Source organism: Ictidomys tridecemlineatus, chromosome 2 (assembly GCF_052094955.1).
Source record: "Ictidomys tridecemlineatus isolate mIctTri1 chromosome 2, mIctTri1.hap1, whole genome shotgun sequence".
NCBI lineage: Eukaryota > Metazoa > Chordata > Mammalia > Rodentia > Sciuridae > Ictidomys > Ictidomys tridecemlineatus.
The window spans coordinates 155,397,460-155,416,152 of NC_135478.1; the positions used below are offsets into that span (position 1 = coordinate 155,397,460).

The window sequence follows — 18,693 nt, forward strand, 5'->3', positions numbered from 1 at the left end:
GACTGAACCTTGACATATATAAGATATCATCTCATGATTTATGCGTGTTTTTAAAAAAGTGTTGGCTGATATCCAGTCATAGGAATGCGTAAGAAATTTATCACAGAGCTAGAAATAAAGGAGGAAAAAGAAAGTAAAAATGGAAAGAAGAAAAAAAATATAATACGGACAATATAATCCAGAAAGGTAATTAAATAAATTTCTAATGTTATTTTGTAAAAGAAGTCAATTTCTTCCTCACAATGTCTATCTCAATACGAAGCAAGCCATGCTGTTTACTTGAGTGGGCCACCCTGCACTCTGCTCTCTCCTCGAGGGCCCAGAATGTTGTTTACTTAGTGCCTGAAACAGTGTCTGCACAAAGTCAGAATTCAATAAGATTTTGCTGAGTGACTGCATACACAAATGAGTATTTCAGTCAAATAAGTACGAAACAAAGACTTAAAATTTCTGCTCACATAGATGTGATCTGATGGAATATGAAAAACAAATATTAGAAAATTCTAGATACAAGAGATACAAATTAATGCTATTCTATTAATACCATGATAAAGAAATAAAATTAAAAGAATAATGTTGTCATAAATGGGGGTGGGGGTGGGTAGTGTTTGCCAGAAATGAATTTACAATACAGTCTACAAAAATGTCTGAAGAGTTTGGAAAAGTTGCACATAATACCCAGATATTGATGTAGCTAGAGATGGTCCTTTTGTTTTGCAAGCAGTGATTAGAAAACTCTTTTAAAATCATGAATATGTCCAAGTAACTTTGGTGTGTTTTGTTTTAATCAATCATAGTATTTATTATTTTACCAGAAAGTTAAATTGGTAATACTGAAACTTCAAGTGGGCTCAGGAGAAAATTACTAATATCCTATTTTTTGTTGTTTGTTTGCTCTTTTGTATTTTGGGGTGAAAATTCTATTTTATAAATGCTTTTTCTTCCAACAGGAAAGACAAAATATTCTGGCAAAAAAAGCAACAGTCTTCTTTTGGTACTAGTATAAAGAAACTTCATTTTTTGAAAAAGCTTACCAAAATGTAAGTCATCACAGTATAAACATACCACATATTGGCAACAGAAATTGTTTAATGCATTTGTAAATTTTTAAAAATGTCTCAAAAAAAAAACAAAAGAAGAAATGTTTTAAGCCACAATTTTCTTCCTGATTAAACTTTTCAAAACACTTTGAGTGAAAATGAGGTATTCACACTCATGAACAGAGATAAATCATTCTGACATGATTTCCTCTGCAGTCAGCACTCTCCTTTCTAACATCCTGCATTGTTTACTGGCAAATATAACTTTAAAAATACCATATAAACCAACTGTAGGGATATTTCTGCTAAATTTTTGAACTCTTAGACCATAATTATGAGTCAAATAATCTTTAAATACACAAATATCCCATGTAATTATCATGAAAGTATAAGACCACAGGCAGCTAAACCATCTGTTAGAATTACTAACATTTTCGTTATATAGATACATATGATAGATTCTTCAAAATTTAATGTTCATCATTTTATCAATGATGCTCCTAAAACTAGGTTTGCTTCTAATTCTTCTGAAGTTGATTAGCAACTCAATCACATCACTACAAATTTCACACAGAAAGGCCAACTGTATTCATCTGATGTTGGCTTACATAAAAATCTACTTATTTTTTTTCTTTGTTCAAACTTCATTTCTTGCTTACCTAAGTACTCAAAATAAGAACCAAAGAGAAGTTAAAAGAATAAAAGGAAAAGACATTTTGAATATGTCATGTGCATACCTACAGGTTCATGTGTGCCTATATTTCTTGCTATGGTAAGGATCTCATGAATGATGGCCATACTTTCATGATGCCAACTATCTAAACTCCAGTTCTAATGGATTTAATAAAGATTCAAGCATGATAATGGAGGAAATGATGTGTATAAGATTCTGTGGTAATTGCTTACTAATCAGTATTCTAAATGGTTAGAGTACCCATGAATATATTTCTGTATGGAAACTTAGCTTTTGGCATTTACGTTATAGTCCTGACCCAGTGTGGAGTAAATGTCTTCATCATCCCAGGGAGGAAGATGAAGAGTCGAAATTCCCTTTTTGAAAGTTCTATTGATAATATTTAAAAATAGGACACAGGTCCAATATTTTCTTTAATAGATTCTTCTTTGTTTTCTTAGACAATCGAGGGCAGGTAAAATATTTTCAAAATCTGGAGAGTACCTGATGTGCACATGCCACTTGATTAAACATATGGAATACATACTTGGAGGAAAGCCAACTGGAGACCTGTGTGAGTAATCTAAACACCCAAGCTGAGAGGGGTTAACATATAAAGATCAGCTTTGTACTTTGAAGTTTTCTGGTCTTCATTTTGCCTAATTAAGACAAGATTTAATAATCAAACCACTGTACAAATAAGTACCTTAAAGTATAGGTTTGTTTCTAATTTTAGGAAGAATTCTTAACAGATTCCAAGGAATCAGCTCCACATGGGAAAAGTTTTCTGATAAGGCTTTCTTTTGTCATTGCTACAATGCAAATGCCTGCTTTTCATCTTAGTTTTATCCTGTGACTGGGGTTAGCATCCGCCTGTCAAAATCTCAAGTATGACACCAAGAAAGAAAGATACCATCTGAGCATTCCATCTGAGTCTGAAACTGTTGTAATTCTAGGTTAAAATATATATATATATATATATATATATATATATATATATATACACACACACAATATATATGTATATTCTTAAAAGTATTCAATGTAGACTATGATTTCAAATGGATCAATTTACCTAATTTATCTATAGCAGAATATATATATCCACATATTTGAAGGAAAGAGAATCACTCAAACACACATACACATACACATACACTTCAATACTAATTTTTATAAATAAACCTAATCCCAGGTCAAAGGATTTTAAGGCAAAAAGCAGAATTCCTAACATTCCCTCCCACATAAGTTTCTTGCAGTAGACACTCAACAATTTTCAGCAATACCTAGTAATTTTGCATTGTGCTGAGAAACCACAAAACAAATAACAAACCTAACTACCATAATAGAGCAAACATGTATTCAAGTTGATGGGCATTATGCCATTAAGCAGGAAAAGAAGCTGGCTCTCTCTGGAGGAGATTGATTTTATACAAAATTATTTGACAAATTTAGACAGTCACAATTTTAAAAAGCATTCAACTGATGACACAGAGTCTGCAAAGCACAGTGAAAGAAGGTGGAAAGATAGTTGGCCTTGCTAGCCATCCCCACTCCCAACACTCTAATCCCACATGTTGCACACACCATCTTTGAAAGCAGCAAAGTGCTTGGCTGGAAGAATGTTATTTTCAGTTCTACACTCTGTAGCCCATGTTCCCACACCATGGCTCCCTTGGTAAGATGGAGGCCCAAAAGAAGAGAAAACATCAGCAATATTATCAATAGAGTCAGCACAATCTCTTTTCCTATTGTCATTAGAAAGATAATGAGACCTTTTCCCATGAAGGTTTACTTTGTTTTACTTTGCTTGTTTTTTATATCACAATACAACAATGCATTTGCTAAGCCAGGTTGTAGTTATTGTCTACCAGTAAACAGGGTCTCACTTTTCAACATAATCCCTCTAAAACATACTTGTAGATGACATGGCACAGAAGAGAGGGAAAGATCATTTTGCATACAAATTTGTAGAACATGCTTTACTGCTCTGGCAGGTATCATACTGTAATCACTGTTTTTTGTTGTTGTTGTTGTTTGTTTGTTTTTTGTAGTTGCTTCAGCAGGAGAGCTCCCAAGCATTTGGAAGGACATAGACATCCACTGTCCATTTCAGCCACAGTAGGGCCACCAGAAAGAAATTATTATAAGTTTCTGAGAAACTGATTCAAATGCTATTTGGAATGAAGTGGGACATACTAAAATATAAACATAAACTACATGCATACAACTTGCTAAGCAATACCTTAGTGGCCAATCTTGCCTATCTGCCATCACCTGTGCAAACTTTTTGACTTGTCAATCCATGTATGCAACTGTGCTTCAAGTCCTTTTTGCAAAAACAAGGGCTTCATGCACATGTGCCTGGATGTGCTTGTATATTACAACACGCATTCAATCATAAAATATCTTGCTAATCTATTATCTTGATTTTTCTACCTATCTCCCAAGAATGTAACAATGGTGACAACACTGGTATTGTGACGACATTTGTGAGCCCATATAACTGGGCTAAGACAGTAGTTTCCTTTCTCCTGTAACTGATTCCAAAATTCTCCTCTTAGATACCCGTATCAGTAATAGAACCCCAATTTCCAAACCAATATTACAATATTGGTTACAATATTCTGACTTGATTTGCAGGCTTACTTTGTTCATGTGGATCTGCTGCTGGTATTGTTTCTGCTTCTCCAGGAATTGCTGGTGTTGCTGCTGAATGACCAGCTGAGCCAATGTGCTCTGAGGCAAAGGTGCCGACTGGGTTCGATTCAGGGGTCTGTGACGGGGTAGTTTGTGGGTACCTCTAATACCAGGTGAAATTCTCTCTTTCGTTGCCAAGGGAGACTGAGGATGTAAGGGAACTCCACCTGAAAAACAATTATTTATATGTGTGAGTGAGTGTATGTGCGTTTATGTATGCCTATATATAGATGTATTCACCCATAATTTTAGGAAAAGGTAAGAAGCCATGTGCCAGGCAAGCCTCTGAAGAAGGCTAGGCCAGGTGGTGGAACAGGAATGTGTCTGACCAGGTGACTCAAGTAGGCTAGCCTGGTATGTATCAAGATTAAATGAGGGGAGTTCTCTCCCCACCCCCACCTGACAGATCTAGAGGAATAAATAAAGGATCATAGCCTTTCCCGTGGTACCAGGTGCCAGGGAGATCCTTGTATGGCACAGTAAATCTTTATTAGGGCCTTGAGACATTATACTGGATCACCGATAAAATAAAAGTCCTGACATGACCTGTGAATGGTGCCATTATTAAATTACCAGTCACAAGAAGCTTTTGTTGCCGCATTTGTTCTTTCAATAATAAATGCTGCAGGAGAGCCTGGTGGCTGCTGTTGGGCTTCCCCTCTAAAGCCACGTGAGGATGGCTTGAAGATGCCGGGACGCTGCCCCCATACTGCCCAGGCAGAGGAACACCTTGCCTGAGCGTCTGTGTCTCACACTTCTGCTTTTCTTTGAGCGAATTCGAAGCCTGTGTGAAGAAATAACAAAGATATTAATCCTCTTTCATCCATGTGGGTCACCAGGTCTCTCCATCAGTAGATGAGTTTCTTATGCTATAAAAATGAAGACCATATCCAATGGCTGAGTCAGGGACATGGGTAACAGTATGACTTTAAACTAACCAAATTAACAAATAACAAATAAAAATAGGTTTGAAGCACTGTAAAGTATTGAGTAACTGGGCATCTGTACAGAATCTTCAAAAGTTTTTTAAAATATTAATAACAAAGCAAGTTACAGAATTTTTTAGATGGGAAAAAAACAGGTTCAAGAGGTCTACTGTACACCGTGGTAATTATGGTTATATAAATAAAAATATACTTGAAAATTGTGCAGTGTGGATGATAAGTGTTTTTAACACAAAAAAGTAAGGTAATATATATCTTAAGTAGCTTGATTAAGCAAATTTGATTATACATACACATGAAAACACCATGTAAGCCAGGCACAGTGGCATATGCTTGTGATCCCAGGGAGGCTGAGTCAAGAGGATTGGGAGTTCAAAGCCAGCCCCAGCAACAGTGAGGCACTAAGCAACTCAGTGAGACCCTCTCTCTAAATAAAATACAAAATAGGGATGGGGATAAGGCTCAGTGGTTTGAGTGCCCTTGAGTTCAATCCCTGGTACTCCCTCCCCAAAAAAGCCCATCATGTAAATCATGAATATATATAATTTTATGTAACCCATATGCAGATATAATGTTTCTGTCAAGAAACAAACAAAATAGTACTAATTTCACACTTAATAAGTACACAGTTTACTTCTGAAAGATTTTAAAATCTGCTGCTTAATTAAGAGCTATGCTGAAAATATAAAATTTATTCAACTAGTTAAAGACTATATCATAGGGAAAAAAGAAAGCAGTCCAAAGAGAAAGCAGTTTCAAGCAAAAATACCAATTGACTCTTTCTCTGCATGTCCTCTAATAATTTCACAGAACTGTAAGTTTCCAATATTCAATTTTTAAAATGAAATTCTTAAAATAACTCAATGAAAGGAGGTACAAAATATGCAGGAATTTGATTTAAACATGTATTTTCTATTAATTCATAACAGATCCCAAATCTATAAATATTAAAAATGACACTCCATATACTCTTGTATAATAAAGCAAACTACAAGTGAAATCAGATATCAAATAAAAATGCCATTAAGAATTTGAAATGTATGATAACACGGTAATAAAGCAATAATAATCATATCATCAATAGCAATAATGAATTATCCTATTCAAAGAATTTAATGAATGGTGGTCATTTTGGTATTACAAAAGCAGAAGTCTAATACCTCAAAATTATGTGGCATGTTTCTTTTCAAAACTCATGTTTCATCTTTCAAAATTGCTGTGCACCAGGGAAGCAAAGCAATTTTCAGTGAGGGAGAAATTAAAGGACAAAGAGGTAAATGGTTTGTCTGAGTCACAGAGCTAGTCAATGCAATGTTTAATCTAGAAGTGATGCCTGGTCCTGGCTTCCTTTCCTTAAAATTTCCCACAATTCAGTGGGGAAATTGAATATTAGAGAGATCCCTTTGCCAGAGCAATGTTAAGCTTGAGAAATTAATTGTGATCACCTCATCCACACCAAAATGCAAGAAAAAAACATGAAACTTTAATCCAAACCACATTGGTTTATTCATTCAATGGTACCAAATTGCATTACCATTGAAACATTAAATGGTCTGGCTTTAGTACTTGGTCCTTTGGGAAAAAAATCTCCCCTGACCACATTAAAAGTGGTACATGTGTGAATTATCAAGGAGGAGCAGCTTAGAACATTCAAACAGCAATGGCGGCAAAATACCTCTGCATGTGTCAGACACAAGAAATTTGGGGGTTAGTGTTTACTTATCATTAGAAGAGATGGGAAAAGTAGGAATAGAAGAAAAATAAATTTTAATATGCAAGGATTTGAAAATATTATCCATGAACATTTACTTCCTTCTAATTCCATTTTTCTTTTCACTAGACCCAATTATTTACAAATGCTGCACATGGAATTTCAAGGGTATAGCTGAATTCAGGATTTTCAAGCCTTGTTCTTTCATCCATAGAAATAAAACAACAGCCAAAATTTGCTTTTTCTAAATTGGTATAAGATCCTAGTATCATGGGAGATAACATATTCTGTTAAAAATCCAGATATAACAAAATTCCAGACAAAATTAAATGTCTCAGACTGATTTTATAATATGCATTGATGATACATGTGAATCTGACATGCTGGACTTGCTGCTAAAGACTGGCAAAATTGGTGACAAGGGTTGAAACAAATTTTTCTTTAAAGCTAATATATCACAGGACATCTGTGTATGTACAATTTAATTTACTAACCTTTCAGAGATGAATTATTCTGGGTAAAGCCTACAAATCTTTGAGAAAAACTAAATTTATATTATTTTAGGGAATGCACATAAAATAATTATTGCTATCTTCTGCTAGTAGGACAATTACCTCTAAAAGATTCTATTTCAGTTGTCAGAACTTTTAAACTAACTAATTCCCTTTGGATCTCCTGGGAATAGTTTAATGTTATTCTTAGAAAGTTTTTCCAGATATGTATTTTTCAGGACCACAGCGTCAGTAACTTAAATTCCCAAAATAAAGTCATTCACAAAATAAATTCCATAAACATATGCTGCTGTGTTTGGAAGCTGTAGCTCTCAGCTCTGGCCAGTGTTGTTCCAGGCCTGGCACTCAGTGGATCTGTGATCTCAAACTTTTAGACTCTCCTTGTCTTAGCTACCTCTTCTATAAAAAATGTGGACTATCCTGTTTCATGGGATGGTCATCTGGAGCTATAAAATCATATATCTGGAGAGATGCTTTCTTAAAAAAGCTCTAAGCCATTATACAAATGTTAGCTGTTTTATTATATGATTATGCAAACAAATATAATTCTCTGATTTCAAACTAACTGAGCACCTTTGAACAGTGTAGCAAACAAAAAATAGCACAGGATAGGTTCACCCTAAAAAGTTTTCTCATGTCTAAATATACAAGAAATGAAAGGGAGTTCCCATATGAACATAGGACTTGGGCTGTTTTAGGCAAGACTGTGTAATGACTTACGTTGAGCTGGGATGGCCCTGCTGGAAGTCCCAGGGTGATATTGGGCAAAGAAGGAGAGGTATAAAGACTTAGCAGGTTCATGGAATCGTCATGAATTAGAATGCGTTGCTGTGAAACCAGCTGCTGTTAAAAAAAAATAAGTAAAGGAAAGTCTCACAATATCACAATATCATGAATTTTATAGCAAAATAGACACACTTCATAAGAGGTTTTATATTATCATAATGCAGAAAAATATTTACGTTCTTATTTTTTGATTTCTGTATCCGAGGGTTACAATGGAAAAATTAAGTAAAGAATTTCTTCATCCCAGATAGAAAATCATAAGAAAGGGGTTAACAAACAAACTCTTAGGTTTTATTTCTTCTTAAAAGAACATGTCAGATATTTGTGCTTGAAAAGCAAGAAGTATCTTGAGATTATTAATATTATACTGATATTATTGAATATTATAATATTAATTTGTAATTAATATTATAATATTAATATATTAATTTTGAAAAATTCATTTAAAAAATTCTGGTTTTATGGAATATAATAAACATGTTTGCCGTCTCTTGGTAAAGTACAGCAATCAAATTAGGTAATTTCGATGAGTTTACATATGCAATTGTTTTGTATTAGTGAGTGAAAATATACATATACAACACCATCACAGTCATTATCTTCATCAGAATTAAATGTCATTACACTATCAGAAACACACAAGAAAGTCCACACCATCACATAGGGCTTCTATAATAATCACATCTTTTTGATATAAAAATCTACAAATAGACAATTCTGAGTGGTGATTTTCTTTAGATTATTCACAGTCAGAAACAGAAGTAAATGTGAAATTGTTAGGTGTTCCCCATGCCACAGTAGCTTTCATTACACAGTTTTGGCATCACAGTGCTTTTTTACAACAAATACCTTTTTTAATCCAATACTAGTCATGTTTTCCCACATGTGGCCTAATATGGCTGCTTGAATTACATTTTCTGTTTAACTCTTGCTTCCCTCCCAGAACTTTTATACAATAAGAGTTACAAAGGTCTTATTAGACTAAGGAACTCTGGCCTGATATGGTCCCCAAGGGAACAACATCCCTGAAAAAGAATACTCCATGTAACGGTATGACACAGTGACTGCTTTCTTCCCAAACAAAAAGCATATGGGACTCCAATAATAGACCACCTCCAAGAGGGATACTGCACACACGGGCTTTGACTAAAGTAAATATAATAACTTGTCAAGCATGTTTGGGGGAGCTGTAGATTTTCCTCTGGACAAACCTGGGATATCAATTAACTGGGGAAAAATATCACGTGCTAATACAATGCAAGCTCAGAATGTCACTGAAGAGTGATGCACCACCAAAACACAGGATGTTATTCCAAAACATTGTCTCAATCATATGTCTGTTTGGAGATGAGTCCTAGCCTTAACATAATAAGAGCAGAAGGCTAAAGGAGTTTTCTCATTGCAACTTGGAACTCCCAGCTAACTCAGATTTTGTTTCTTCTCAAAAGAACATGTCAGATATTTGTGCTTGAAAAGCAAGAGGTATTCTGAATTTATTAACATTATACTGATATTATTATATCACAAAATTATAAATGTCTAAAATGCCAAAGGATGAAGATTATTGGAAAGTATTTTTACATTATATTGTGTGAGATAACAATTTTATTTTAGTGACTATCAACAATTCTTCCGAATTTGCTCTAAACAAAAGGGCCAGGTATGATTTTGCTTATACAAATAGAAATTTTAAAATAAATTTTACTATAAACTTACACCTAAATAAGAACCAAAAGAATGTTCAAGGAAGTAAAAATATTTTAACTAGCTTACTGGCAGTAAATAGTAATTTAAAATAAAAGGATAATCCATTCACTGATCTGTAGCCACAGAAAACAAATATGAAAAAATAAGCACTTTCATATATAATTTTCATTCAAGATTGTTAAAAAGTTCACAGCACTGAGATTTAAAATAGACTGTGGGAAGGACACTGTTGTTTTTTTCTTCTTGCCTCCCAGTGTCCTTCCCACAGCTTTCTCAAAGAGCTGATCTTTGTTTCCTAGAGAGAATTCTTGTGATATTCTGAGATGTCTTTCATCACAAAAAGCAGACATACTGAAATGAAAAAGAGATTTCTTCTCAGATATATTGATGGCAGAGTATGCTGCATGTCCACACTGCTTTGACTAAAGTAAAAGGATTTGGGACATTCCTACTAGGATTGCAGTCTCCTGCAGTTTCAGATTCAAATTGAATGGTTCCATGTCCTGTGATGGTGCACTGATTTTCAGCGCCCACCATGTGCTAAACCCTCTGCCATGGGATATTTTGGAGGTTAACCTATTCTTCATATATACTCTCGAGTTACCATGATGCTCCTGTTGTAGATGACGACACTGAAGAAAATGAGCGAGGTAATGGTGCTTCCCAATGGGATGGGCAATGAAACTTAGATGCTGCTGCAGAAAGTGCAAACTACTCTGAAAACATTAATAATAATGGTTGCTTAAGAAAAGGAGAGAAAACAAATGTAGGTCCTATGACTTATGAAGGGGTGTATGGAGTACAACTGGTAGCCACTTGAACTTAAGATAAAAGCTCTATGGCTTTTCAGATGTGAGGATCTTCAAGTCATGTAGAAAATTCATGAGGATGCAAAGAAAGTCCTGTGTTCCCAGGTCTGTGGGTAGAGTCTTTTCCCAAAGAGACTAACAGGCATGACATTGTATCCTACAGACTTCAGGGACTTGGACATTGCTTAGCCTCTCTCCTTTGATAATAGATAAGGAAACAGGCAAAGAGTTTATATAGACTTTCAGTGTCCAGAATTATACTTAATAGAACTGAACAACCATTTTCCTCAAATTGGATTCTTTAAATACAGCTATCCTCAGCTAAGTTTTCTTGTGGGAGTCATCTATCTGTTCCAGTTTAACAAGTCTTAATAAAACCTAGAATGGTATTCTACACTGCTACCTGAATGCACACAAATTATGGGGAAACCATTCCACTGAGACAATGAAGGATCCTGACCAGGATTCCTTCAAGATGAAAAGGCCACCCGACCTTAGCATGGAAGTAAGCTAACAAGGATTTTCAGGCAAAGTCAAGATTTTTCCAGGAACCAATTCTGAAACTGATTCAACCCTTAATTAGTGCTATTCTGCTAAGATGCCAACATTTCACAGCTTAGAATGTGGAAAAGATGGTTTCAATGTGAACAGTTTTCAGAACTAGAAACTTTTATTGTAGTTAAATAAAATAGAAATATTAAATGTGTGATTGGCTATCACATAAGCCCCATGAAGTAGTTAATGAGTAACTCCTTTGTATTACATTGATGGTGCTGGGTACTAGGCATATAGAGAGGACCTAGGCCTCACAGACTCACATGCTAGTCAGGTTGACAGCAAAGCAGAGGAATAACTCACAAGACTCATGATAACCACTATAGCTCCACACAGTATGTTAAAAATTTTGATGGCACAGAGAAGGGTGTCAATCTAAAACCAGGTTTTAGTAGATAATTAGCCTTTACCAGATGGAGCAGGATGTTGAGATGGATATGAACTGTGCCTGGTGTTCGAGTTGGGGGAAAGGGTCTACTCACATTTTAATAAGATCCTTCAAAATTTTACTCAGTCTCTTTTCTCACTATCATATCAATTGGAAGAATCTCTCTCTCTCTCTCTTTGTCTGGGGGGATACCAGGGATTGAGCTCAGGGCACTCAGCCACTGAGCCTTAGCCCCAGCCCTATTTTGTATTTTATTTAGATACAGGCTCTCACTGAGTTGCTTAGCCCCTCCATTTTTGCTGAGGGTGGCTTTGAACTTGTGATCCTCTGCTTCAGCTTCCCTAGCCACTGGGATTATAGGCATGCACACTGTGCCTGGCTGAGAAAATATCTTAAAGATAATATTTCAGTTTGGATGAATAAAATACATGTAGACAAATGACTGAAAAAAGCCCAATAAAGCTATTTATTTAGTAATTGGAATTAAGAAGCTATCAGTTTCAATTGAAAGACTCAGCATCTGACAAAAATTAGAAAAATGAGCAATATCAAACATGGGGACATAGAAAAGCTAAATCCCTTATACAGTGCTAGTGGGACTGTAGAAGAGTCCAGTATTTCTGGTGAACAATTCTACATTATAAACCAAAACAATTATACTATGCACTATGACCCAGTGATTCGTCTTCTGGGAATCATAACTACAGGAAATTCTCTCTTTAAGCTATCGGATGTCCGTGGGTATATATTGAAGCTTTGTTTTTTGGTGATGGGTGGGCATTGGAGGCTGCTGGCATAGTTACCTGAGGAATGAAATGGATGAAATGGAGCAGCACCCACTAGATTTCTTTAGTGATTGAAAGCATCCATACACATACAACCGAGTTTACAAACACATGGTTAATGATAAAGAAAGGATATGAGATAGATAACACTGTGCCATTTAATCTAGTAAAACACATGGGTATAAAGCAAAAAAATACATAGCATGTAAGGATTCATGTAAATGGAAATGCAGGAGAATACACAAGGAAAATGGAAATGGGGGAAAAAAGAAGGAAGGAATGGGGGAGGGAAAGAGTTTTGGTGAGGAAGGTAAATGAGCAACTTTCTTATTCTTAAGGGGAAAAGAAGTCAGCCAATGACTCTTCATGGAAAACTACATAATTATATAATTACATATTTTTAAAGAGATAGGGAAAGTCAATGTAGAATTTTCTGTTTCTTGTTTGTCCAAACTTATCTACAATACTCATGAAAATTGGGGGGAAAAAACCAGAGTTTGGGGAGAAGTTTGGACTAGTAAAAAGTTGGTTTATTGCCTTATACTTAAACTCTACCACTCACTGGCTGTGAGTCTGTCTAGTCAGTCACCTACCTTCCCTGGATGTCAGATTCTTCAGCCTAAGACTGAAGCACTGAATAGCTCTATCAGGTACCTGCTGTGTCTATCAGAATGGCACAAGGTAAGACATGCTCGTAAGTGTCAATCAACTTTAACTTTGAAAAGTGTCAAATTCCTGAATCATGCCCAACTAAAAAGAAGAAAGCCATGCTTAGATGAAAATTCCCTTAATCATCTAATGTTTGTCCATGCATTTACTATTATTTTTCAAGAATGTATTTATTTCAACTCTTCTTTTAGATAACTGATAGAAAATTAAGAGTTTCCTATAATAAAAGGAAAATTATTCAGGTAGTAAAAATCTCCAAGTCTTCATGTTTACTGGATTCTGAAGAATGTATTACTATTATAGAATGTATGTGAGATTAAAAAAAAAAGAAAAAAATCATTTATAGGATTTGCTTTGCAGTTCAAAGTTGTTTTAAGCTTTGCATTTATGTTTTGTTAAAAATCTTGCTTTACAATATTGGCTCATCTTATTCCTAGTAAATGATTATTTTGTCATAGCAACCTCTTTTCCAAGGGGGGAGTGTTTTATTTGCTGCCATCTAAAAACCATAGCTCTACACCCACTCAGATGAGAGCATAACATTTACAGCAAATGTCACAACAGCTATTATGAAACAATAGGCAGATGAGTCATGTGAGATTGGGGCAAAACAAGTGACATTTCATATGATTTTAGAACATTTAACCTTATTATTAGAATCCTTTTACAAAATCATTTGCATCTACTCATCTTCTGGGAAAAAAAATTAAAAAAATAGCAGAGCAAAGATAGCCACTAATGTTCAACTACAAATAAATCAGCAGCTTGAGTACTGTTAAAATAGCTATCAAATAAATCTACCAAATCTAAAGTAATGAAGCTGATATCCATGGAAACACATTTGAACCCGCAGGCCCACAATAATAACAATAAAGTAACTAGATAGGTAAAGACATCTCTGACTGCAGTTAGAAATAGAAACCCCTGAAGTTTAAGCTTCCCAACCAAGTTTACAAATGAGTGAAACAAGTAGCTCCAGCAGTCTTAGTTCTGGGACTGACATATGTAAGAAATAGTAGAAATGGAACAGAAGCGGTCAGAGCAGATGGAGACTCACTTTCACATGAGGGCTGCTGGCTTGAAGACAAACAAGCTAATGAGTTTTCCCTACCGGGAGTCAGCACTGATAATAACAACAAAAATGAACTTATTCCTAACTTTACAATTTACCACCTGCCTTCTGAACACAGATGCCTTTCAACCAAGTTGTTGGTGCAGGCATTACTACCTTTTACTAGATCAGGAATCTGAGAGTCAGTGGAAAGTTGGTGACTTGATCACTCATCATGAGTGGTTGGTTTTGCAGTCAGGTTCATACCCAGCCTCTGAATTTCCCTGCTGTCTGCTCTATCTTTTTATCTAAATTAGGCAGGACCTCTGAATTCTAAGATGGAAAAATTTGTTTTCAACTGGGGCTCAAGAATATTAGATATAACCTTACATTTCTATTTCCGACTCAGCAAAAGGGGGTAGAATCCCACTCATTTACAAGGGCTCTGAATGAATGGGTTGGCATGCTTTTCTATTTACAGGTCATGGACTAGGCAATTCATTCAAATGCACACTATAATACTGCCATAAAATAAAACTTGCCTTTGTTGCTTTAGCAAAGATAGCAGAAGAAATTTGCTATCTGTAAATGATGAAGTATGCAACTAAATTCATGAGCATAAAATGATGCAAATAATTTGTACCCCCCAAATTTTCTGTTGCTATGAAATCATTCTTCTATTAATCTTAAAAGACATCTGTAAAAATCATAAGCAATTCTAAATAATGGTTAATCAAGTATAGCTAAAAATATTTTTCTTTCTCTGGTTTAGGTGGAAACATTTAGTGTTACAAAGCTAGGATATTAATTTGCTGACAGTCTGGGTCTGAATTCTGCTGCCTCCTCGTCTATCCAGAATGAATTACACTACAGATCTCTGAAAATGCAATGCAGCAGAAAACCACATGTTAGCCATCAGGGTTGCATTTTTTGTTCTGGGCCACAGAGAGGCTACCCATCAGTGCATAAAGGTCTGCCCACCTGGCCTTTTGGATCATAGTTCAGGCACACAATTAATTCATTATGAGGTAAGTCACTGCTTGCTTTTGAACTAGTCTTTCCAGCTTTGGAGGTGAATGTCCTGTCAATGACCTGAAGAAATACCTCTACCCTTTTAAACTCCATTAAATCACATTTCCTTCTGTTTTGTTTTGTTTTTCTTTTTTTTTTTTTAATGGTGGGGGAGAAGGAAAAGTTTGCAGTGACAGAATATATTGAACAATTAACTGAAAAGCTAAGGCATCTAAACAGATAATTTGGGAGAACAAAGAGTTTAGGAATATAAAACAGAACCAAACCATATAGGCAAACTCCATGAATTTATATTCTCTTTTATTTGTATATGTGTGTGTGTTGTGTGTGGGTGTATATATGTGTGTGTGTATGAAGTTCATACACTCTTGGAGATTTAATTTAATAGATCATAAAAAGTTTGAAGCAAAGATAAAAATCTATTTCCAATCTTATCACTGTGTATCTCTTGGCTATTCTTTATGTCCTGTTAAGTACTATATTCTCATATATATGCATTTATGATGATGAAATATATATATCAACTTCTTTAGTGACTATTAAACTGTATCTCTCCTCTCCTCCTTCTGAAAGGTAATCATCACACTAAATTTTGTGCTCATCACCCTCTTGCCACTTTAAAATAAACTTTTTACTACATATTCCCAAATAATATTATATTGCTAATGAATTAAATCCTAATAAAATATAATCATAGTCTAAGTGGTCTTCTGAAACTTACTAGATTGACAAGAATTATATATAAGAATAATATATGCTACTGAATATAGTGGGAGTGAGTCTCTTTCAGTTTCCAAGGGCATAAAATCCATACAGGGACCCATGAGAACTTATATCCTTTGGTATTTATGTAGTTACTGAGAATCATATTATTAAAATTGCATCCATACTTTTAAAAAACTATTTGTAATTGATTTTTTTTATTTTCTTAGGAATTAATTAAAGGATTGCAGAAAACCACCTAATATTGATAATAAAACACATGAAGCAACCCAATAGTTCAATAATCTCACTTATGTCTCTGGGTCACAAAATTTGTGGAATATTTATTCCACCTAGTATGTTTTTGAAAAGATACAAAGAGGGGTGACAAGATGACAAGAAACAAGAAATAGATGAAGGAACTAGAGATAATGCAAATGTCTGAATATTATTCTTCAAGTAACTGAAAGATCACCACAAGAAAGAACACCTCCCTTTCCTACTTAAGGCCCTTGAAAAATTGAGGGAAATTTTTGAGATCTGGAATGAAGGACTGTACCTCTAGGGGGATTCACATTTGCCTTTCATAAGCACCTGGGAAACTAGAAATATGTGGCCACTGTAAACCAAATAACAACTAGAGGTTGTGTGATTTGGGGGACATAATACCATGCATGGACAAACTTGTGGTTACAACCCCTCAGTATGTGCCTCCTCCTCTGCCCTGAGCCAAGCCTGCTGTGGGGTGAGCCACTCACCAATGTAGCAGAGATAAGGGCCTTCTGGGTCCAGGCTTGGAGGAGGACGGGGACAGGGATCACCTCTTAAATTATCCTCCTTGGCAACACTAGGTTTTGCTTTCTATCTCTTGACTTTGTGAGGCTCAGGAAACCAAAGCTCAAACTCAAGCACACAAATGTCCTTAAAGTAAACGCAATTTCACTGGCTTCCATCCTCTTCGTATCAGGGACAACATCTGGGTTTCTGCCTGAACTTATATTTTAGCCTAATAATTTCATAATGTACAATAGTTTATTACAAAGCCATATGTGTGTATTTATGCATGTGTGATATATGTGAAGTTACAGAACAACTGATTCTTGGCATAATGTCTGAAAGATATTTCTGATGGTCAAGATAACTGTTTAAAATCAACTGGCGTGTGTCAGGAGACAGTGGAGTAAGTTCCTTTAAAGGCAGACATGTTCTGGTTGAGGCTGGATAATCACATGGCAAGAAAGCAATAGGTGCAATCTAAGAATGTGAGATTTCAACAGTTGCTATCAGACCCAAAGTACGATGACTCTATATGACACAAGAAATATGTCACAGTGTTATGTATAGGGAGTGATCACACCACCTTTCCTTGCCCAGAGGAATGCACAGTGAAGGAGGCATTATAATGACAGAAAAATTAAGACTTTCAGTTAATGGACGGTGACCTCAAAACAGTGAGTTCCATGAGAAAGGCTACTTTCAGACTCCTGGCTTTAATACTTAAATACAAAAATTCTTGTCAGCTCACATTTACTTTCCTCTTGTCTTGTATCATTAATTACGATAAATAAATAATGTAACTTTAAAGTAATTTCTTTTAACATGTCATCATTAAGCATAGAGTACTGATTTATCTCTATATGTCCATCACCAGGTAAAATGACTGGCATGTAATAAGTACTTAATAAGTGTTGGCTCAGTAGAGCTCAGTGCCCCTTGACTACAATAAGTACTTCAATTATTGTTCACTACTCTTTTAAAAACTCACCTAGTTGCTAGTTGTACTTCTGAGAGGATTGTGTGAACTTCTTTTTACTTACTGATGGGTTTAATCCCATCAGAACAACCAATAATCAAACAGAAATAGCAAAATGTACACTTTTGTGTACATACTCAGGATCACTAAGAATGTTTAATTTGAGGATTGTATTTCAGCACTTCCCAAACCCTGCTTGTTATCCAAACATCCCAAAGTGTCTCCTCCATAAATAAGATGAAGTTCACTCCATCCCATATAAAACATAAATGATATTTATTTATATCAGTTAATAAACAACTGTTATTTCTCTTATAAACAACTCTTATTTTTCTTATAGGTTTAAAACATATGAAATTACAAAAAATCACTTTGTATGAAGAAGCTAATCAGGGAACCAGTTTGTAAAAGAACCAAAGAAAAAGGGTCTTACCTCTGCATGAGGAGTAGGGGGCAAAACCGAAGTCTCATTTTCAGTAACACTTCCAGTTGGCCCATTGTTGGGTGAACTGGGACCAGACCCTGGAGAACTGCTACTGACTGAGGATTCTGAAAAACATTGTAAAATATTTATGAACAACATACCAAGATGAACTTTAGATACTGTGACATACAGCACTAGGCATGATTTTATTTTACTCCTAAGTGAATGACAAGTACTGTTTCACTAAACAAAAGAACTAGGGAAGTTTATGGAATGTTTCTAAAATTTCTATTACTCCCTCTTCCTTCTGTATTCACTGCAAAAACTACAACATAGTATTCAACAATTTCTAGAGAAGTAAAAAGATACAGAAATAATCATAATGAGGAAAAGAAAGAAAGAAATCTTCTCTTACTTGCTTTTGTGTTATCTTAAAAAAATAAACAGTGATA

The 18,693-nt window shown here is 35.1% G+C and overlaps 1 protein-coding gene across 29 annotated transcripts in view; it reads right to left on the minus strand.

The window, feature by feature from the left end:
- Hdac9 (histone deacetylase 9) overlaps window positions 1–18,693 on the minus strand; it is an 860,512-nt gene that overhangs the window by 333,576 nt on the left and 508,243 nt on the right. For 28 of the 29 annotated variants that reach the window (XM_078040000.1, XM_078040015.1, XM_078040005.1 and 25 more), the window contains 4 exons: window positions 18,251–18,366; window positions 8,301–8,423; window positions 4,987–5,197; window positions 4,363–4,580 (listed from right to left, as the gene is read on the minus strand). In XM_078040000.1, coding sequence (XP_077896126.1) covers window positions 4,363–4,580; window positions 4,987–5,197; window positions 8,301–8,423; window positions 18,251–18,366 — 668 coding nt within the window. The remainder of the gene's footprint in view (window positions 1–4,362; window positions 4,581–4,986; window positions 5,198–8,300; window positions 8,424–18,250; window positions 18,367–18,693) is intronic. The other variant, XM_078040001.1, reaches the window with a different exon arrangement.